This window comes from Catharus ustulatus, chromosome 8, assembly GCF_009819885.2.
Source record: "Catharus ustulatus isolate bCatUst1 chromosome 8, bCatUst1.pri.v2, whole genome shotgun sequence".
In the NCBI taxonomy this organism is placed as follows: Eukaryota; Metazoa; Chordata; class Aves; order Passeriformes; family Turdidae; genus Catharus; species Catharus ustulatus.
This window is the reverse complement of record NC_046228.1, coordinates 16,635,075-16,658,168: the sequence shown is the minus strand read 5'-3', so window position 1 is coordinate 16,658,168 and position 23,094 is coordinate 16,635,075. Positions and strand designations below refer to the sequence as shown.

Here is a 23,094-nt window from a genome sequence, read left to right as displayed (position 1 = left end):
TTAGTATTTATCCTCTGTAAAGAAAAAGGTTTATTTGTTTAGTTTTTGGAAGAAAATTAAGTCATTGATTAGAATGGGAAGCCACTTCTTGCTTCCAGCATTGTGAATTTGCAAAATATATAGGATTTTTTTGCTATTTTAGCAGTACCGGTGACTTTTGTTTTGGGACATTGAAAGTAAATTAGTAAGTGCGAAATGGGAATTTTCAAAAATAAATGAAAGAAAACCAGCGTCTATTATACCATCCTGAAGAACAGAGGGATTTTTAATTAAGGTAGTGATGTTCTCTTTTGAAGTCCTTATTGCATTTCTTTTAATGAGTGAATTATGAAGGTTGGAGCTTTCTTACAGTGTGAAATGAATTCCATTTCTAAGTCATGCTCCCAAGTTGCCAGTGCTCTGCTGCAGGGACTTCCCAGAAAGCAGTACCATGTAGTTACCTTACTGGCAGAGGAGGTACACGATTCACAAAGGTAGATCCTACATTGTCATCTATCAGAAGTCAAGCACTCAGACATCCTACAATTTTAATTTCCTTCCTGTCTGTGAGAATGTGCTCTCTGTGCTGCTTTGTTTCATGGGAGATATGTTTCACTTGCTGAATTGCTGTTGTTGTTGTTGATATCCCCTTAAGAAGAAGCAATTAAAAATGGATTGTGGTTGTAGCTGAAATGTGAATATTCCTGTGGTAGGACTGTATCTACTGATGGATACCACAGGGATCTTGTCTCAGGACTTGATGGTTGGGTAATGGGTCTAATTGTAAACTTTGAAGTACAAGTACAGATTCTGTAAGGAGAACCTTGAATACTCATCTGTTTATTTTAATACAATTGTTATCAATTTATATGGATTGTAGGCATTTCTCAACAATAAAAACATTCAGTCTTACTCCTACTTTGCAATTGTCAGTGAATAAATGACAGAACATCTGTAGTTTTTTTAACAGGCCTATAGTGTATTATTAATACCATGTACACACATGTATTTGCAAATATATATGCAAAGAAATATATCATTATTGGGATGAAAAAATAAGGCAATTTAAAATATGCCAGATTCTGAATGTCAAGGTACTTAGTTTCTCGATATTACCTAGTATTTTATTTTGTCATGAGTTTTTGTTTAGCCTGTGGGCAATGGGAGTTTCTGTTGACTAGAGAGAGCCTTAACGGCAAAGGAGAGGAAGGAAAAGGAAATGGAATGAAAGCCAGAGGAAACTGAAGGGTAAGAGACCAGGAGAGGAAGTAGAACTAGAAAGCAGATGATAAACTAAATGGATAGAAGAGTTAGTTAAATTCAGAGAATAGGAAAGAAGAATATTTTGGCTTCAGCAACAAGGATAACTGTGGTGTGTACACTGGAAAGGACCATAATAACTAGTTTTGGACTAATATCAGGGTATCAGAGGACATGCCTGTGCTGTGTACTCTCTTCTGGTGTGCAACACATGGCACATTTAAATAGTTCAAATTAATTATGCTGGGTACTGAGAACTGTCAAGTCAGAGCAGCATGGATGCACTGTGGTCTTCTTTATCCTGCCAAGACTGGTTTGTCTGTGATGTGGTAAGTAGGGAATAGTCTCTTCAGTTTTTCATAACAGGCTTATTGCTAAAGCACTTCAAGACTTAATATGATAATGGAGTTTATAATTTTCATGCTTACTGTAATAGAGTTTATCATTTTCATGCTTACTACTCATGTGCTGGACCTTAAAATTGGATACTACTTTTCCAGTAGTTCCTTCTAATAACACTATTACTTGCATGTAATACAAATTTTAAAAATAATTGTTTTTCTCTTTTGTTTGATTCTAATCTTTATACATTAAAAATAAATTCCTTAGTTTTTTCTATGATAAATCTATTTAGGAGGTGGTTGAGATAAACTTTGATGCATGTTGTCTCCTAAGCTAAAATCAGTTGGCTTTGATAGGATGTATTATTTACCAGAAAAATACAGCTCATTACTCAGAAGTTATTTAAACACAAAAAATACTAAAAATGCTAGTTTCCATTTAATGTGAAATTTATTTTTTCCCTCTGAAAGGCTGGATAACACCTTAGAGGAAATTATATTTAAGTTGGTGCCTGGACTTCGAGAACGTAAGTTTCTCATTTGGTTTTGGGAACTGTTTGGGTTGGTGGAAGGAATATGGCTATTTCTAATTATATCCCTGGTGTTGATTTAAAAATTCACATTACTGTTCTTTGATGTTAACCAGAGGAACTGCAGCGAGAGATTGAATTTTGGAAGAAAAACAAACCTCAAGAAAATGGACAAGGTGATGATTTTTTCCCCTCTCTCATCTGTATGTTAAATGACATGACTTGTTAAGACCAGTTTCTTCACTCACACAAGTACATTTTGTTTCCACTGAATTCAAAGATACTACAGAAACTTGTAGGGAATCTGTGAATGTATGGGCCTTCACACACTATTCCTTATCTATCAATCAGCTGGTTAACAAACTCTAGCTGTTTTACCATTATTTTTATTTGCGTTACCCCAGGCTCTCACAATTGTCCAGCTGAATTCTTGATTTTCTTAATAGAGCAAGACACAGAATTTTTTTACAGAGTTTTTACAAATTACTTTCTGTTACCAAATTTGACCATCTGTTAAGTAGGAGGTTGTCAAGAATTAGTTATGACAAGTAGTAAAACAGTTTTCCACACATGATAAATAATTGTTTTATATAGATTCCACAATGCTCTTTTGTTTCTTTCTTTCTTTTTGTTGCGTTTTTTGTTTGTATTTTTTGCTTTGTTTTGTTTCATTTTTATAGTAGATCCATTTGAAACTCAGTATTGAGGTACTAAGTGAGGACTACATACAGCTGGTTTTATGCCCCTTTAATTTGACTTCAAGTTTTTAATACCATAGCTTATTTGATTTGATTTTAAAGAACTTTTGAAAGACTCTGCTAAGTTAAAAAATAGCTATTTTCAGTAAAGGGTATCTGTCAAGTAAACATCTTACAATATTCTTATGCATTCATTTCTTTATAATGACTTCTTTTCAACTTCGTAACATTTCATTTTCTTTCTCAAGTTTTGTTGATTTGCATTTGGCATCCATTATTAGGGAAAATGTTATAGTCTCTTAATTAAGAACTGCAGAACAGTTTAGATGAAATTATATTTGTTTACTACAGTGTGCTATGTACAGATTTAAAAATACTTAGGAAATATTTTTGTGAGATATAGACACTTCTTGACTGTTTAGAAAATGGTCTTCTGCTATGTACATAGAAAGAATCAAAAGATAATTTGTAAATGTAGAATGTGACTTACTTTTGACCAACTTACTCTTCTGGTTCTTACCTTCCTCTCCTAATTGCATGATAAACTTAGTGGAGATGAGTTAATAACTGTGGTGAGAGCTTGGATTGTTTTGTGAATGAGAAGAAGCCTCTAACTCACAAATTATTCTTTGAAGTAGCTACAGATGTATGCAACTCCATTAGTGACCGTATCCTGGGGCTATGGAACTTTGTCTCTACAAACCATTTGAAAGTCATGACAACTCATTGAGACAAATTATAGCACTTCAGCTATTTTCTGTCATAAACAAGCTTTTAGAATCTTGCCAGGGAAGAAATTGTTTGCTGAGAATAATTTCATTTAGAGGAGACTGTTTCAGTTGTCAATACCATGCCCTGCAATCAGATTGTCACTGTAGTTTAAGAGCCTGTCAGTTGTGTCCTCTGCCACAGGTCGCAGCACAGTTCCTAACCTAAGCATCTAAGAGCTGTAAAAAAATCCCAGGACTTAAAATTTTCACGTACCAGAAGGAAAAAGCCCCAAGCAATAAAGCATATCTCAGGCATTGGTGACTCCTGTAGGAGAGTGATTACCAGAAAGAATTGATGAATGATGAAATACCATAGTACAGAGAGAAAATATTTATTGGTACTTTCCTGCCTGAAGTGAACAGATGCTTGTGACAAATGGACTGCACCTGCTCAATTCATAGAGTTTGCTTCCTAGACCTTCAGAGAAAAAAAAAAAAAATCTGTAGTTTGATACTGTAAATTCTGCTCATAGGAAGATGATAGGGGCAAAATGTATGTATGATACACATTCAGCTGAATGTGTCAATAGCTAATAGGGACTTGGGGATAAATCTTTCATAATTACTGAAAACTTAAAAATTGTAAGAGAGAAAAGTAATGACTATAGCTTAAAACTCATCTTGAATATGTAAACTGAACAAAGGCAACTAATTACTGTGCCAAGAAACTTAGTCATGGCTTGGTGTTTATTAAAGTTTAAATTCTATTTTCTCATCTGAACTCTTCTAAATTCCTTTAGAAGTCTGGTAAGTGTATGTTTTTTAAAAGGTTTTTAAAAACATGATTTGAAAGTTTTTTAAAAAAACATGAAAGCAGCTTATTTAAGTTAATTGTGACAATGTTTTATTCCAACAGAGAGCAACCTTTGTTTTAAATCAAAATAAGTAAGTTGGGCATACAGAAAAAAACCAAACAAATGTATACAATAAGATTATTGTATACTATACTCTAAATCTGTAAAACTTACTCCATTTTATGGTTATTTACATACATTGCAGCCTTATTTAGATGTACTGCTAGTCTTAGCATTTGAGTGCTAAACCTTACTACACTGTACAAGATGTATATGTACCTCTTCCAAAGAGTTAGAATTTTAAACCAGGAACCAATAGAACATGTTAACAGCAGAGTGAAAGGGCATAACTTGTTGCATGTGATTATGTAGTTTGTATAATCTCTGCTAAAAATACACAAACTTTTCCTCTTTTTTATATTTTTTGTTTTTAAAGGGTAATAAGTAAATATATGGCTATTTATTGTAAAATCCTTCTGGAGAGAAACATCTGGAATTCTTACAGTGACTTACTTAGATCTGGGCAAAAGTGGATGAAATCTAAGGTTTAGTTTACCTTGTGATTACATTACAGGAACTTGTCTTCACTGGATTATTGTGACAGTTAATATATATTGATTTAGCCATGTTACCTTGATATATAAGTGTTGGCATAAGTTATTCCACTGTTGATTTTAAAACATTATTTTTGTTATGGAACTGCCACACTATACTATGTTTACATGTCTGAGTGATTGTGATACATGTGCAGTTTTAATTTTTGGACCTATCAGAAGTAGACAGCCATACTCAATATAGTCCATCAACTAATTATTTTCTGTTTCATAAAAATCTGGGGCTTGCATATTGCATTGAAATTTCAGTAGCAAAAATTTGTTTCCAGAGATTTTTAAATTGGTCAGTTTAAGAAGGCACTGAATTAAAATTGTGTAAAGTTCATGTGAAGAAAAATTATGGCTCATAAAAAAGCCTAATTTCCTTAAATATGTGATTTTTAATTACTTTATGCTTCAATAATATGATCTTCATATTTTACAGATGAAAGTCCAAAAGCTGATAAACCCAAAGTAGATGAGGAGTGTGATGAAAATGAAGAAGATAAAGACTATCACAGGAGTGACCCACAGATTGCAATCTGCCTCGACTGCTTACGCAACAATGGGCAGTCAGGAGATAATGTTGTCAAAGTGAGTAGCGAACATGCTGTGCTGTTGTTATTGATGACAGAATAGCATCTTACAGGAACCAAATCATTTCATAATCATTAAAAATAAACCTTAATGCAGTGACCTGTTCCAACTTCCACGCTTATTTACTCCTTCCCTTTGAGGCATTTCGGTGCATCTCTGGAATTCTGTGGAAAAACACAGTTCTATACAGAAAGCCATCTGTGACAGTGGAATTTTTGTTTGTGTGTGGATTATAGTTTTGTAGTCTACAGCCTTTATGGTATATAACTGCATTACACAACAGATTACAGCACACCACAGAGGTATTTATAAAGCTAACTGTAGGTGAGCTGCCTCATACCTTCAGGATTACTGTTTTAACGTGCTGGAATGAACCTGATAATCAAATATGTGGCACCCTGAATGATTGGGATCCAGATCTTCTGAGCTGTAAACCTGATTCTGACTCTGATGTTTTGTGTGTGGACTTGGGGAGATCACTTTGGTCTGCAAAATTTGTGGAGTAATACCTGCCAGTTGCTGCTTTAAGAATTAGGGATATTTGGTTTCTATTCCTGAAGGGGATTACCTAACATAATGAGTCTTGAAGAAAGTCTTTAGAAATCACCTTAGATTTTAACAATGTTTTATTAAATTACAAATAGAAGAATAAAGAGAAAAATATAATTAAGAACTTCCCTAATAAAACTACTTACATTTTCTGTATGTTATGTTACATGTATAACTTTGTTGGTTCTTAACACTTCCTAAAAATGTAACATTTGTTTGACCCCTAGCGCTACTAACCCAAACACATAGATTACAGTAGTTTCACGAATACAAGCCGCACGGACTATAAGCCGCACCCCCGGTGCCTCGACAATGTTGCTGTCTTTGTCAATAGATAAGCCGCACCCCGAATATTAGCCGCACTTTCGTTCGTAGCGAGAATCCGTGCGCAGCTTTCACAAATTGGCCAATTAGTAACAGGATCGCGGCATAGCGGGCTTTACTGGCTCGGGGCGGGGCCAGGCAGGCTCGGCCCGCTCATGGTTGCCGACGGGGCCGGCCGGGTGGTGCTGCAGCTGCCGCAGGGCTCACTGGCCCCCCTCTCCCGTCAGCACCGCCTCGCTGCCGCGTTTGCTCGTCCTGCCGGCGGGCCAGCCGCTGCCGCCGCTGCGAGGCACGCCGGCCGCCCCGCTGCTGCGTTTACTCGCCCTGCTGGCGGGCCAGCCGCCGCCGCCAGGCTCGCCGGCCGCCCCCTCCCGTCTGCACCACCGCCGCGTTTGCTCGCCCTGGCCGGCACTGCAGGCCCCCGCACCGCCGGGCTCCCCCACGCTGCTGGCCCCGATTATGCTGGGCTTCCCCCGCTGCCAGGCAGCCCCACCCGCCGGCCTTACTGCTTCTGCCATGCTCCCCTGCACTGCTAGCCCCAGTTCTCCCGGGCTCCCCCGCCCTGCTGGCCCGGGCTCTGCCGCCCTCCCTGCCCCGCCCTGCTGGCTCAGGCTCAGCCGCCCGCCCCCCGCACTGCTGGCCCCGCCTCTGCCAGGCTTTCCCACCTCTGCCGGCGCCGGCTGGGCTCCAGCTTGGCTTGGGGCTGCCGCGGGCTCTCACTTCCGTGTTGGCAGATTTTAGAATTTTGTCCATGCATTAGCCGCCCTCGAATATTAGCCGCACTTCCGGGTTTCCACCAAAATTTTGGTCAAATTGGTGCGGCTTGTATTCGTGAAATTACTGTACTTAAGTTCTTCTGGGGGTTTTAATAGTTTTGGTGGTAGCTGGGTTTTGGTTTTTTTCTTTCCTCCCTTCTGTATCTTTTAGAAGTATCTTGAGGACCAGAGATGGGTCAAATGAAGTTGTTTGTCATCTTTTACATTTTGAAAACAAGTGAACAAAAATGAACCAATGATGTCATTTTGAATTAGAAGAGGGTGCAGTAATATTGGTTACTGATTGAAAAAATTATCAGTTCCAGCTGTTCTTGCACTAAAGATTGCTCACATTTTCCAGAATTTCTAACATGTTTTTCTCTGATTTGTTGCTGTTGCTTTAGGGCTTAATGAAGAAATTTATCCGCTGTTCTACTCGAGTGACCGTGGGAACTATCAAAAAGTTTCTCAGCTTAAAATTAAAACTTCCAAGTTCCTATGAGGTACATTTGAAAGAAAGATGTTTGTATTTTTATTTCCCTACAATATAATGCATTTCTATGAAATTTAATCATGTTTGAACCTGCTTTCCCTCTTTCCAAGGATACCAGAGTTTAGACTGAAGCACAGACTGTTTCTTCAGCCTGTTCTCTTGCAGGAGCCAAAGGCTCTATGAAGGGCAGGCTGCCTTTAGCACCAGCAGCAACCTCCCAGCTGTGGTCAGGGGTAGGGCTGAGTTAGGTTTGGTGCACAGGCTGTAACTGTACACAGGAGTTTTTCATGGTGTCATGACATGCTGACCAGCCTTTTTGGTACCTTAATGGCTTGTGTTATAAAGAATCTGCTTACTTCAAAATGTTGACTATTTTTTAGTCTAAAACCCAGAAATCATTATAGCTCTAGTAATGAAAACACTGTCTAACATTTGCGGTGGCAGGCAGCAGTAAGATGCTATAATACAGTTTAAACTAGACATTTTTCACATGGAGATCATTGTTTTTCTTGTCTTTTGCTTTCAGTTAAGTGATGTCTGTATACTTTGAAGTGCATTTTTCTTGTAATTTATGGTTATTTTTGAACTAATTTTTACAATTTTCTTTACAATGTATTTTAATAATTAAAATTACTGTACTTCTGGTTTATATCTTTGGGTTTGAAATAGCACCGGCATAGCAAGGTAGCCTTCAAAATACAGCACAAGGCTTCCTCTTCAAACACGTACTGTGTATTGCAGCTAAATATAGGAAATGTTTGTCTACTGGTGACTTCATATCTCAGTAGCAGACTTCTTTCTGTCTACTACTTCAAATGAAAACACAAAAGTGAAAAAATACCATTTGAATACCAGTGTAACAAATAGCATATTGTCAGCATGCAGTATTCATCCAGGTTTGATATACATGTCTGATGGAATTGTTGTATAATGATAGGAGTGAAGGGATTAACTCTGGGATTCACTTAGCAGTTCATTTAGACATTAAAATTCAGCATCCCTTTGTCTTACTTTTTGTTCTGTTATATTTTAAGCTGGATGTACTATGCAACGGAGAAATCATGGGGAAGGATCATACTATGGAATTCATCTATATGACAAGATGGAGACTAAGAGGCGAAAACGTAAATGCTGTTACATTATTGATAAATGATGTTTTGGTACATTTATTATAGAGCCTATACATGCTTTCACATCTTGGCCCCAAATGTAATCTATAACCCTTCCAAAAACCCCTATTTAAGAATGCCTTCTGCATGTTTTCTCAGTTCCTTATGTAGAACCCTATGGGTGAAAACCTGCAGTACATACTTTGTGTAGATTCTGAAACTTCAAAATAGCAGATGTATGATGTGTACATGCAAGTTCTGCTCAGAGTTTTAAGTAACTAAAAACTCAAGCCCTTGTCCTTTTACAGCAAATTTGCGTTTGGTGACCTTTTGAGTTACAGTAGTTGGGGAATCTGCATCCAGCAGTTCTTCAGTAAGAGCCTATTTTATTCAGTCAATAAACTGAAAGTGACACTGAAAAATTACTGGTGAAATCCAATTATTTTATTACTGTTTCTGTTAATACTACATCTATTCTTTTTGGATATGCTCTGTAACAATAACATTCAGATAACAGCCGGATGGGTTTTCCTTGTTGCATATGTAGATTTTAGAATTGCAGTATTTAACTTTTAAAAATACTTTTTTTCAGGGCTGATATTCACGTTGGTTTAATACTGACTTGTATATATAATTTTTTTGGTTAGAAGTCATATCCCTTTTTCTTCTCTTTCTTTTATGCATTTATTTTTGTGTGCCTGTTGATTGGTCGTCACACTTTGTAGTATATGCAAGTTTGTCTTTCATGACTAGTGGAGGCTAAATTGGAATGCAACTGAGGTTAAGCATTTAACATACTTAAATGTACTGATCTGAAGAAAATTCCAAACTTCTTCTCTTCTTTTTTTTTGTTTTAAGCTTCCTAGTGCTTAGAATAAAAAGCACTGGGGCATGGACAGAGAAGCCAGAGGATCAATTATTCTGTAGAGTTAACAATTCACAAGCTTCCTAAAGTTTTACCTTAATCTGAAGCTGGAGGGGAAAGGATAGATTTTGATAGGAATTAGGGAGGTCAATGTATATAGGCAAGTATTCAAAGTATTAGAGAAATTTGAAAGTAATATTGCACTGAAATTTGGTGATTGTTGAAACCCCAATATTGCACAAGGAAGGGAGCTTTAACTAGAATTTTTTCCAATACTGCCTTGAAACCAGTGGACATTTGTTTGGTTTGCCATCTTGTATTTTTGTTAGCATTGGCTGTCCTTCTAGGAAATGTTGAGGCAACAAGTGCAGTGATTTTCATGGCATTTCATCCTGCAGCCCTTGCCTACAAATGGACTTTTGGCAGCTACATGAAATTGGAGGCGACAGTAACTATGATCTTGATAAAAATTTCCAAAAATCTCAGAACTATAGTTTTTAACAGTTAGTGAATGCAAGAGTTGACAACTCCTGGTTAAGTTTGTAAGTGTATTTGTATACACGCAGCATAGCCAGGCATGTGTTCATCTTCTCTTTCATGTAGTTTTAAATCACTCCCCCGAAGTCAAAGAATATTAAAATCTCTAAAACTTTCATTGTGCTGGTAATGAATCAAGTAATATCTAGGCTTGTATGATTTTGTTTTCCTCAATGAAGTTGCAATGGTAACTAATTAACAATCTTTTCTTTGAATGAAGATCAAGTGACTCGATTGTCTTCATCTCTGGTACTATGGACCATGAGCTTTTACTGGCATAGCTGTGGACCTTACATGAGGTAGACAAGAAAAGGGAAAAATGTCCATTTATTCATTAAACAAGTCATTCTTGTTTTCAATAAGTAAATTGATTGTAACCTTTACATTTAAAAATTAAAAAAACCAAAAAAATCAATAGATGGTAAATGTGTATGTCCAGCTGTGGATGCCTCTTATCTGATCAGAAAATCATCTCCTTCGCAGTTTCGGTGTCAGAACTGCTCATCTTCGCAAGTCTGCTCACAGGATGGCACTTTCTATCAGGTAAGAGGCACTCACGACTGTACATACTACAGTCATTTAGGTCCTGTCAGCACCTCCATTGTAATTCCACTTGTGGAGTTTTTATAATTCCTCACGACAAAGCCCTAAAACTCTGTGAGCGAGGCCTGAGCATTTTCATTCCTTTAGCACAAACTTTATTCAAAGGATTTAGGAATTTGTCTAACTTTGCCTTAGGTCAGTTTTTGTTTGTGATTTTTTTGAGATATCATTTTGTAGGTAGATATCCATATCAACCTCAAAGGATTATCTACCTCTTCCTATCTCATTCCTCTAAGCAGCATTGGGCAGTCACTGGCAAGGGATCAAAAATGAAGAGTGTGAATTAAAAGACTACACTGGTTTCATCTCTTATGGGAATTCATATGTCCTTTTTGATGGAGTAAAAAAATGTTAGATTTTTCTAAACTCTGTTCCTTTCATAGTTTTAAAATTAGAAATGGAATAATCTCTAGAAGCAAAACCTCCAGAACCTGCAAACTGAAGCTGATTTCTAAGTTTCAGTGACCAGTCTGGTTTCCAATACTGTTTGAAAGAGCATTTCAGTTTCCTTATTGAGAATTTTGATTTGAACTGATTTCTAAAAGTTACTTTGCAACTTTGGAATACTATTTTGTCTTGAGTGAAAAACTAGAGCTAGTGGTAGAGGGTCACTCCCCAGTAGTGATGGAAGTGAACTACTGCACTCATGCCTCCTTCAATAATTAGAATTGTCCCAGCATAGTGCCTTTGATATGTACAGTTTTGTGATTTTGTTTGCTAAAACACTGAGCCTCACTGGTTTATCTGGCAATTTCAGTGTGGTGACTGCTCTGTCTCTGCCTGTGTGCACTTCCGATGGGATCTGCACACTTTTAGAGAAAATTTATATACTCAAAGTCAAAACAGTGTGAAACAGCATTTAAATAATATGGTAGTCATGTCCTGTGCAAAGAAAGAATTAATCAGAGACCAAGTAATTTATGATACCACAGATAAATGTTTGTTAATTGCACATGCAGAATACACATGGTACTCCCTGTCTTCTCTCCTAAATACTCCTGGTACTGTTAATACCTCTGGGTTTACCTTGTGATTTTTTTGAACTTTTCTGTAAATCCCCTGCAAGTGTGACCAATTTAGTTCTGGAGATATTTCACTACCATGGCGTGGAAGTTTATTAATCTTGTAGTTCTTTGAAGCTGTATCTTTGTTTCTTTGTCTCTGTTGCATTTGAAGAGTGAAGCAAAATGTTTAATGATAGCTCCTGTAATAATTCTTTATATTTGCAAATTTGGGATTTAAAAACTTAAATTAGCTTTGTTTCTCTGTTGTATGGCAGAGAGGTATTTAAGGCCATACAGCTGCTGAGACAATGAGGTTTGCCAGGGTTTTATGCTATAGAAAATATCCAGGATGCTGATGAAGAGGAAAACTTGAGACAAATGAATGCTGACAGACTGAAAAATAAGAGGTTGAATGAAACAACAGTTTGAGCAGCTAGTGCCCAGATATTCTACAGCCCTTCTGGGAAATCCATCCACTCTTGCCTTCCATTCCATGAGTTCTATTCAATTTAGGGATCCAAGAAGCTGATTTGCTTATTTTTTTGTTTCCCTCGGTAGGAATTAATGAAAATTTATCACTAGATCTGAGATTAAGGAGTTTGGATTTGGGGGAGAAGGTCATCTCAGAAAACCAGCTGACAGCAAATTGACCTTTTTTTATGGTTTAGCTAGGGAACCTCTGTATATATATATAGATAAATTTCAAAGTATATTACCTATATAAAATATACTTTGGTTTAGCAAGTATAAAATGTTGAGATTTGCTTTTTATCAAACACAGCAACACAGAAATAAGACTTGTTTGAGCACTCACATGTATAAATGTAATAAAACATAAATATTGAAATATATAAAAGTAGATACAGAAACTGTATATAAGTGACAAATAACTAATAGATTTGAAGTACAGGATGGATTTAACTGTTGAAATGTGTAGAATTATTTCATATAAATTGTCATATACATGTGTCTTAGAGATAAGGTCTGGCAATTCTTAAGGTAGTCTTTAATTGCATTTTCTTTGTATTGTTTATGAATCATGTCTTCATGCTTTCTTGTCTGTTTTTGTTGTTGTTTTTCCCTTGCTTGTTTTCAGTCTTACCCTATGGTACTTCAGTATCGACCTAGAATTGACTTCGGTTAGACCAAAGGGCCAGATCCCACTGAGATGAATCCTGCACTATTTGTTTACCCATCGACAGATTGCACAATGAATGGATGTGCCTGGATTGGGGGGACACAGCCAGAATTTCAGCATGCAAATAAGGACATTGTCTTTCTTAAAATTGTCGGTTGCATCTCTGTTGTTTCTATTAGAGCAAGCCAAGTGCCATTCTGCTACTGAAATGTGCATAAGATATTTGTGTATCTTAAGAGTGTGCTGCAAATCATAGCCAAAATCATGAAGTGTACAGTCAAGACTCCAAACCTATGGAATATTTTTGCTTGCGTGTTAGAAAATTTTTCTGGTCCTAATATTGATTACACTAGCAAAATGGCAAAGTGCTCATTCATGTGGTGTTGCAGTGTCACACACTTACTATTTTACTGAATATTGTTGTTTAAATCATAGAGTACTGTAAAAATAACTAAGGATTATACCTTGACAATATTTTGTATAGAAAATATATTTAGAAGAGAAGTGGTGATTGGGCCACTACCTTTTCCTTGATAAGGTTCTCATGGGTCCAGGTATAGCTCACTCATGAGTGTGCAACAGTCCTTTTGCAGTGAATGAAGATTAATTACACTGAACAAGAGATGTAGAACATGATAATTCAAAATAGTCATTTCAAATCTTCTAAATTGCTAATATTGCTTAAAAGCATTGCAGCCTTTGTGATTGCACTTTCCAATGGTTTCCCTGAGGTCTGGATTTTGGAATACTAGCTATTTTTAGAAAAATGGCTTCTGGTCAGATTACATTTCTTCTAATAAAGCCTCCACAAAAATGAAGGTAAAATAATATAAATGTCTATGGAACAACTAAATTCCACTACAAAATTATGACCAAGGCAAAATTTTTCATAGTTACTACTTTTCACAATAAACATTTCCTTTTAAGATTGAATAGAGGTCTATAATATGCTAAGACAAAAATAATAGATAGCTTTAATTACATACTGTATCTCTTGTGACTATCTGGAGTTTAGAATTCATTACAGAAATTTTCATTAGTTAAAATCACATCATAAAACTATTTCCATAAATTAGAAGTAATGCAATACTGAAGATTAGCAGTCTGACCAAAATAATTGTTCAGGTCATCTTTTTTTTTCCTAAGACCTGTAGTGCTGGATAAAAAGTGATTGTTGCCTTAGGTATTGCAAGCATAATGGTTCTAGTATGGGATGTTTCTTGGGTTTTTTGGTAGTGTTGCAGGGAGCATAGTAATGTGTATGTTTTCTGTCTTCCATTGTTTTTGCTTAAAAGTCAGTTGAGTTTTCCTGATCAGCGTCTCTGGAGATACTTATAATTCAGTCACGTTATATAATTTCTACTTAGTACATGCCTGCTAGTGTTGTAGATAGCTGTTTACTTTCTTTATACCTTTTGCATACAGCAAAAAGGAACCAAATCAATTTTTCACAAGCTACTGTAGAGTGAACTGATCAGTTTTAGATAGACAAAGTGAAAATTTTTTCTTGGGATCAAATACAAACGATAGGTCTAATACTGTAATTCCTTGGTAAGTTTATGTTCATGTATAGTTGTATGTTCTGTAGGAGAAACAAGCATGTTGTGGATTAAATCTGGCCCCTTTAATGTTCTTAGGAGTTCTAACATTGATGACTTGAGGAATCACATGTAGTTGGGTTGAATCCTACCTACCATTGCACTCCAAAGCCCATATGTCATGCAGAAATCATGATGCTCTTGGTAGCAGTCTGTTAAAGAACCCTGCCATTACAGGTCAAGGTTGCACATATTGTGCAGATGCCAGTAGAACTGGGGAAGGAAAATGTCTAGGAAAAAGCTTCTGCCCCTTTCTTCAGTGTGCTGGCAAATACAGGCGCTGCTTTGCCCAAAACCAAGCAGGGGTGCATGTGCTGGCTGCAGGGAGCAGACATCCCTTTGCCCACCCAGTCTGTGATGTGCTACTTGAGAGAAAGAAGATACTCCTTGTAGGGAAGGCCCTTCTCTGCAGAGTCTCTAGGGAAAAAGATTCTTTTTATATATAGAAGTCCACCTCATGGAGCAGCTTGGAAGAGCAGAGCATGCTTTCTGATTGAAAATCATTCTTCTCTTTAGTATATACAGTTGTTTTGTACAGTAGAAATAGGATATTGTTTGTAAATATTTACATGCACATACAAATTACACCTTATAGTTTTGATATATTTCATGTGGTTTTGTACCAGAATTTTCACTGTAGATTTGCTTGACATGAAACAGCTATTTCAGTTTATCACAAAACTAATGCTACGATGCTTAAGCATAATTTCTGCTTGGTTCAGGGTACAATTTTTTTCTCAACAATTGTGTGTGCTGTTTTGAAAAAATTTGAAGAGACTTGTTTTTAAAAGACAGGAACATGTAAGTTTTAATCCATCCACCTAACAGGACCCTTGGAATAGCACTCTTTTGCCTTGGCTTTGGAGTGGCAACTAATAGAAGCTTTCTTTGACTTTTTGGTAACTTCCTGTATTCATAATTCAGAGAACCATGAATTTTCTCAATCAGAGTTGGACATTGGTTTTGATTTCTGGTATTTTCTTGATGTAAGTTAAAGCTAGATTAGAGAAGGCAAATCTTCATTTTAAACATGAAAAATACTGACAGATCTGAATCGACGTTCCCAGCTGCGAATGGTGGCATTAAATGCATATGAACTAACTACCTACGCTTTTTGCATTTCTGATTTGATGGCATGGTGCCTGAGTGCTGCTGTAGTTTAATAGTTTTTGTAAAAGTAAAGTGCCAGTGAAGTACATATCTTAACTGGGCAGCTTGTGCAACACAGGCATTGCCTTCTTTACAGGAAATTTTCACTCGTATAGTACCTATGTGCCATGTCTCTACAGATATGCAGATTTAATTCATTTGTGCCAATTAAGAGTGTCTGAGCACCATAGGAATATAAGAATGCAGATTCCTGTGTGCCAAAGATGGGGTAAAGTGAAATGAGTACCTAGGCATTCCCTTCAGACTGCACCATATGTCATGCTAAAGTAGATGCCTGGATAAAGTCACACTTTCTGAGCATTTCCATGACAAAGTGTCACCACTGCATCCTTGTAAAGCATAGGAATGTAAAATAAGTGTTGCTGCCACTATGTATCTATGATATTAGCAGTATCTAACTGCAGAGGGACCTAAAAAATTCCACACTACTACCTAACCTTGCTGTCCCTTATTTAGAGCATTTGGTGCTGCTTGGGTTTTTTCCCCTAGAAGTGAAAAACTCATTAATGGAAATCATAAACAACTTTGTTGTGCATGGCTGGTTGCTGCATTTATCTCAGAACAAGCCGTAAGCTAGAATTTAGAAACAAGATCCTGTAATATCTCAAACAATATGGAATTAGATGATTGATCAAGACGTGTATCTTCCATGATGCATTACTACGCTCCTGGTAGCTAAGGGCCTAGTCCTATGAGGGAATTTTTTAAAATGAAATACCAAATAAGACTGCTACAATAACTGAAGTGACTCATCACTATAGTAGGTATTGTTCACATCAAAGCTTTGGGGATTTGGGTCCTAGGAGTATGCAGGGTAAGGAGTATATTGTGCATACTCAGCTAGCTTGCAGTTATGCAAAAAGAAATTATAAAAGTATTATCTTTACTGAAAATGTTACACAAAGTGAAGTGCCTGATTACTAATACAGAATACCTTTTAAGCCCATTATTTTCATTTGACAGGGTAGTATTTGCTTCTGAATTTTATCTATAGTCTTAATACTTTCAGCAAGAATATATCATAAACACAGTGTATAGAGAAGCTTTCATGGGAAAAAAAGGATAAAAAGAAATGTGTTCTTTCAGATAATTTAAATTAAAACTGCCCTATCTCAGTAGACATTATATTAAAATAAGTACTTTCATGTTGAAAATATTCCAATTTCTGCATGAGGAGCACTTTATTCTGGATCTTGGTCTTTTTTTTTCCATAGGTTTCAGCAATTTGACTTGACTTCTCTGCTCTTATCACAAACAGTTCTAGTGTATCTTGCAGGAGAAAAGAGATTGATCCCATTCTGTTTAGATATCAGCTGGGCTCTTACTGCAGACAAAATAAATAATGATCCAGAGTTTCATCTCATCTCTCCCATGAATAACTGTTATATGTGACTTCGTGAGAGAAGTAACAATTTTTCCTTCTCTGCTGTTTAAAAAACATAGGCTGTGGCTTAGTCCTTTAATTGAACCAATCACTGAGTTGTCTTGTTACATTAATCTTCATATAACTGAACACAAGAGGTATTTATTCACTCCCCAGAAAAAATAATTCTTGACAGAACTTGCAACAAAAGGCATAGCGTCCAGCTCAGCCAGATACTATGTCTGGTAGAAATACTAGAGAACAGGTAGCTGTTCAAAACCAGTCTTCAGTCTCAAAATAAATAGATTGAGCTTTGTTTATAGAGGGGGCTACATAAAGTACTGGTTAATTCACTGATGAGACTTATTTTTGTCCTGAAAAAGTGCAAAGACAATTAAGACTTACATTCTTATCCAGGAGTTTGGTCCAGTTTCTTCACTTAATCTGGCAGATTTAAGACATCTCTTTGCTTCCTACAAAAACGGAAATATTGTGCTGCATATTCCCCTCTCATTTTACTTTATGCTTTGTTGATTTAATATTTTTCTCAGTTGAAATGTTTAAACAGGCACCCTCTCTCTTGTAATTAATTCTAGGTTCTTAGACATCTTTTGGCCATTCCCATACCCCACCCAATTTCTTACCCAAAAGTCAAAACATGAAGGACTTAAAAAGGTGAAGCTATGTGAGGTGTCAGCTCACAGGTTTCATTGATCAGGCAGCTCTCATGGATTTCAGCAAAGTTTTCACAGTTCTGCATTTTCAATCCTTTAGAGCCAGTTTGAGCAAGGTCATGCTTCCACAAGGGTTTCAGCTAAAAAACTTGTTTGAGGAGGGATTGTAGTCTACTGGAGTGGGCTCTAGGATGAGTTCCAACACACAGGGGGATTGATTAACCTGAAGGAAATGTGTAAACTTCCAACTGCACGTTTACCTCTAATTTTGTTATGTAGGGGTTGTCTGACCTTCAGACCTCAGCTGAAGCATGTCCTTCAAAAGATGATCTTGCAATTTTTAAGTATTTTTCTTCATAAACAGATCTACCTAGTGATTTCCTTTTCTACCTTCTGTTTACATTGTCTGTAGGTCAGATTAAAACCTTAGGTTCCAGAATAGCAAATTATTAATTAATTAATTCCCAACAGATTTTTCCATCCAAGGTATGGGCCATAAAATCTTTTGCATTAAGGTTTCCCTACAGCTGAGTAAGGGTATTGTTTCATTCTCTAATGAGAGATTTGTTCATAATTCTCTAAAGCAATTTAGTTCTCTGTGGTCCTGGAGTGTGGCAGTGGAGGAGCTCTGTACATGGGTAGAAATGTCCAGGCTATCTTTTGTATTTGCAGAAGGAGACAAAGTTCTGTAAGCCCAGGATGGAGGAAAAATTCTGGAATGAAAGAAGTCTGTAAACAGTAGCTTTTGCTGTTACATTAATTTTAACCAAAGATAGGGATTGATTTGACTTTGCTTGTTTTTCTGAATCATTAGGTACTTTTCTTTGAAGTAACTTTTACGTGTATTTTTAGGAAATGCTTCTAACATGGTTGATAGGATGAGGTGAACAGTAGTAGCTGCTGTGCATTTTCCTTTTTCCTCATGACAGTGTAAAGCAAAGAGTTGAGAGAAGGTTACTATACAATTGCAAAATGGCTGCACAGTAAAATGGTTTTGCTGCTAGTTAACATACTGAGGGTTTTATTACAAATGAAGTTGTAATGAAGATGTTTATTGTCAAAGTGCAAGGCACATATTTTATAATGGTATTCTACTCTTAAAATTCAGTTTTGTATTATATTGAGTATGATAGATATTGTTCCTGTTGTCTCCTGAATTTTGATGTGGTAAAATGAAACATGCTCCATTTTTACTGAAAGAATATCACATACTTATTGATTTAAAATTAGTCTTTGTTGACAGATACTTAGTTTGTTCTTAAAGCTAGGGTTTTTTAAAAATAAACTATTTTTATGGATAATCTGATTGCCTGATAGTTTTAAGGGACCTATTTAATACCAAAGGTAACGCCACCCAGAAATGGACTTGGAATATGACATTGACACTTTGCTGGAGTGCCTGAATGGTCAAGAGGTACCTGGAGCCAAGCAAGCAGAACTGAACCAGTGGTAGGTGTCTGTGTCACCAAGCTGAAGGGTTAGGCACACCTAGCAGTTTTCAAAACAAGTTAGAAAAGGAAAGAAACAACAGGAATAGCATTGAGGTTGAGTCAACAGACATAGAGTAGCTCTGAGTCCTAGCTCATGTTCCTGAAGAAAAGCACAAAGGCTTGCATTTACTGATGTGTCTGCTATACCTGGCCTGTGAATTAACAAAAAACTCAGTGTGCTGTCAATCCTGTAAACCTTCCAAAGCACAAAATAGTCACCAAGCTACTTTTGGGGTTTATAGTCATAGTTCAGTGATTTTTGGAGGGTGGAAAGGACAGATTTGGAGGATAATGAGAAGATACTAAATATGTTTTACAGATTTTTATAGCTATTTTTTTAGCAAATGGCATTGCTGTCCTTGACATGAGACCATTGATTAGTAAGAGGTGATTATTTTACTTGTGCAGTATAAAACAGAGAGAATTTTAAAAATCCAAATTATCTTGATTTCCTTTTCCAGGGTAGTGGTTAACTAAACTGGAAAGTAGTAGGTCAATATAATTATCTAGTTGGCTGAAAGATTTCATTCTAAATACTTACTGATCATAATTTTCTTTTCTCAAATAGAAGCTTCTTAGCATAAACATGAAGCAATGCATCATTTTTTCCCTTATTGCAGACTTAACTCTTGAAAGGAAAGTATTTTGCATTTTTTTAAATTAATGCAAAGCCTGAATTGTCGGATGTTCCAGGCTACTGAATAGATGATATAGAGTTACTCTCAATGGATTTTTTGGGGGTGGGGGCCTAAGTGTCCTTATATAAGCTGTGATCCAAGTTAAAAGAAAGGAGCCTATGGTGAGCAGTAATAATGTTCTAATGCTTCCTTGCATTTGATCAGTAGTAACCAGTTTTTAATAAAGCAGCCCTCACAGTACTTAGGAGCTCATAGAACATATTGTGATCTTAAGTTGCTAATTTGTTTTAAAATATAAAATGTTTTAAGCTTTTTGTCAAAAGTGATAACATCCTATTACAAATAAACCTTTTTGTGGTTGTAAAATTTAGCTTATAAATCATTCAAATTGAAGTGAAAAAAACACAGGTCATTGTTAATGACAGTCTATCCTACTATTAAGAATATATGTATTTTTGTAAAGGAAAAGCACTTGTAGATATTTAATCAGTCCAATATCTATGTATGTTAATGTTTTGGAAAAAAAAAGAAAACAAAATGCTGCTTAGAGAATCACTTACTTTTTTTTTTTTGTGCTTAAATGCATTTTCTGTTGGTTTATGGAATGTTTATTCTGTGTGAAGCTGTATAGTTAGTACAGCTGGGCTAAATGCATTTCTCACTTTAATCAATTGTATCTGACTATGATAATATATTTTGTGTCCAATCAGAAAGCAATTGCAAAACACAGGCTTGTGGTGCTGTTTTTCATCTTTGATATTAGCTTCATCCTGCCTTATAACTTTTCTACTTCTTAATAAGTATAAAAAATGCTAACCATTTTTTGTGATGCATATGTTTCAATGGGCATTTCAGGGTATATCTGATTGTTTAGTTGAATCTTACTATGCTTACTAAGCATTTTTACAAGATAACAGAATTTTACATACAGTATTTAATAAACAGCCCCCTGGATGGAAAAGTATGCAAGATTAGTCAAGTTTAATACTTACCTTCCTTCAAAGGAAACTGCTGCTGGGTACATGCATGGAACTTGAGTGTGTCACTAAAGATTCTGAGAATTTGTACAAATACTATTTTTTAAATTCAGAATAATTCACTTCTTGTAATATTTTGCAGCCATTTGAACCCTCACCTTCCACTGTATTTTGATTCGGCATAATGCATTAACACAGTTTCAGGGAAGAAAAAATACAGTAAAGAATTTTATTAAAGTACAGTAAAGACTGGCCACCATGTTTGTTTGTGTACAGATTAGTGCACAATCAAAAATCTCTTTGCTTATTTCTGTGAGATTCTACAGGGATCTACTTCATGGGTCTCATGTTTAGTTAAGTTCTTCAGCTTGACCTCAGTGGAGTGACTTTCTCTAATTATCCTTGTAGCTGAGACTTTAAATGAGCCAGACTTCTGCTTCCTCACTTCATTTCCTTTCATGGGTGACTAATATTGCTTAAATTTACTCTTATTATATTAACCTTCTCATAAGTAAGTTTTGCAATAATGAGTGTGTACATTAGCAGTAGAATTCATTGGTAGGAACTGAACTGAGTAAATACTTGTGTCCTTGACAAACTGGGGGAGAATTTGACTCAGATTATGAGCACTTGAGATGGCATTCTCTCATTTATGTTCATGCTTCACAATGATCTGCAGTTGATCAGGATTTAATGTATTATATGAACATTGTTCATTTTTACAATTTTTGTTAAGAGCTATTTTCTGTAGTCATTCATTAGGCTCAACATCTCAGGGTCCACTAAGTAGCAGTTTAAAATCCATTTGATCTGAGTGCAATACCAGTACTGCAGGCTTTTATCTTTTGAAGAACCAAATATGTTGTGTTTTGAAGTACTTTAAAAAGCACTGTAAATTTCACCTCAGTTCTACCAAAGGAATGTGAGGAGATTTTTAATCTGGAATCTGAGTGTGGCCCTAGAAAAAATGAGATACTTATAACTGAGTCAGCACTAGTGATCAATTTTCCATTTAGGGACGGGAAGTGCTGGTACTTGGGGGGTTTTGGCAAAACCCTGTGGTCGTGCCTCTTGATGTAGAGTGAAGCCTGTTCAAATCTGCATCAACATATATAAGCAAGATTTATTTTGAAACTACAGCTCATACAAACCCTGTGAAATGGGCCTCTAGAATCCTGTGTATAGATGTATCGGGTGTGTAATGATATCTCTAATAGTGAACTACCTGTATGGCTCAGTACTGGTGATGTTTGATTGGTGTTTCATGCTAATGTCAGGAAGGTTTACAGCACCTTTATAATGGTTGATAACAAATAACAATTTGGCCTGACCTGTATGCTGCAAGATGCCTCTAGCCCAGTTGGATTAATTTTATGAAAAATCTAGATGAGCAAGAAGTATAACTAATCTGCTTACTAGCACTGAATTGCTCCTTTCTCAAAGCAATAAATATATTCATGTTGTAACATCTGTTGTGCAGCCTACAATACGAGTTGTTTTGTTGCATTGTTTCTATATAATTTATTTTGTGCAATAAAAAAATCTCTGGTTTTATCTGACTTCTTTCTAGTTTGTAATAACATTTGAATTAAAACATTTGCTGGCTTTATATCTTAATCATGCAAGCATACTCTCAACTCACAGAAGTGCAAGTAGAAAACAGAATGCAGTAATGTTATTCATCATAGAAAAAACAGAAGGTACTCACATGGCCTGATTGCGTTCTAGTTAATGTCATAGAGTGCTATCATTAATTTTCACAGGTGCAGAGTTCTGCCTAACATTAAAGTTGTCTGGACTTGGTACCCCATTTGTAAAATATAACCATGTGGGTTACAGTGTAACTGTGTGCTTGAAGCTTTTTTTTTCCTTTTTTTTTTTTTTTTTAAACAATCCCATAGAGCTTCTGCAACTTTTTCTTAACCTGATTTCACTGCTTTTTGTTCTCTCCCTTTTTGATGTTTTTCTGAGTCAATGTGGTTTCAGAAGGATTTATTATTCTGTGCACTTACCTTTTTTATGTCATTGTTTTAACTCTAAGGTAGTATAAAATAAACGTGCATGCAAATTGGAAGGTAGAGGATACCCTCACAAGTGGGCCCTTGGTGTGAAGTAACATTATTCACACTACATACTTTTACTGCAATTATTACAATGAATTACTGCAAAGAAAAACAATGAAGGGAGCCCTGTTATTCAAGAGGACTTGTACGTTTTGTCTGATGCTCCTACAAAACCTGCAATA

The 23,094-nt window shown here is 36.2% G+C and overlaps 1 protein-coding gene across 3 annotated transcripts in view; it reads left to right on the top strand.

The window, feature by feature from the left end:
- Nucleotides 1–22,408, top strand: part of PCGF5 (polycomb group ring finger 5) — a 67,811-nt gene extending 45,403 nt beyond the window's left edge. For 2 of the 3 annotated variants that reach the window (XM_033065762.1, XM_033065763.1), the window contains 7 exons: nt 2,052–2,107; nt 2,227–2,286; nt 5,411–5,559; nt 7,595–7,693; nt 8,718–8,807; nt 10,678–10,737; nt 12,898–22,408. In XM_033065762.1, the coding sequence (XP_032921653.1) occupies nt 2,052–2,107; nt 2,227–2,286; nt 5,411–5,559; nt 7,595–7,693; nt 8,718–8,807; nt 10,678–10,737; nt 12,898–12,945 (562 nt within the window). In that variant the 3' untranslated portion in view covers nt 12,946–22,408. The remainder of the gene's footprint in view (nt 1–2,051; nt 2,108–2,226; nt 2,287–5,410; nt 5,560–7,594; nt 7,694–8,717; nt 8,808–10,677; nt 10,738–12,897) is intronic. The other variant, XM_033065764.2, reaches the window with a different exon arrangement.
- The last annotated feature ends 686 nt before the right edge of the window (nt 22,409–23,094 follow it).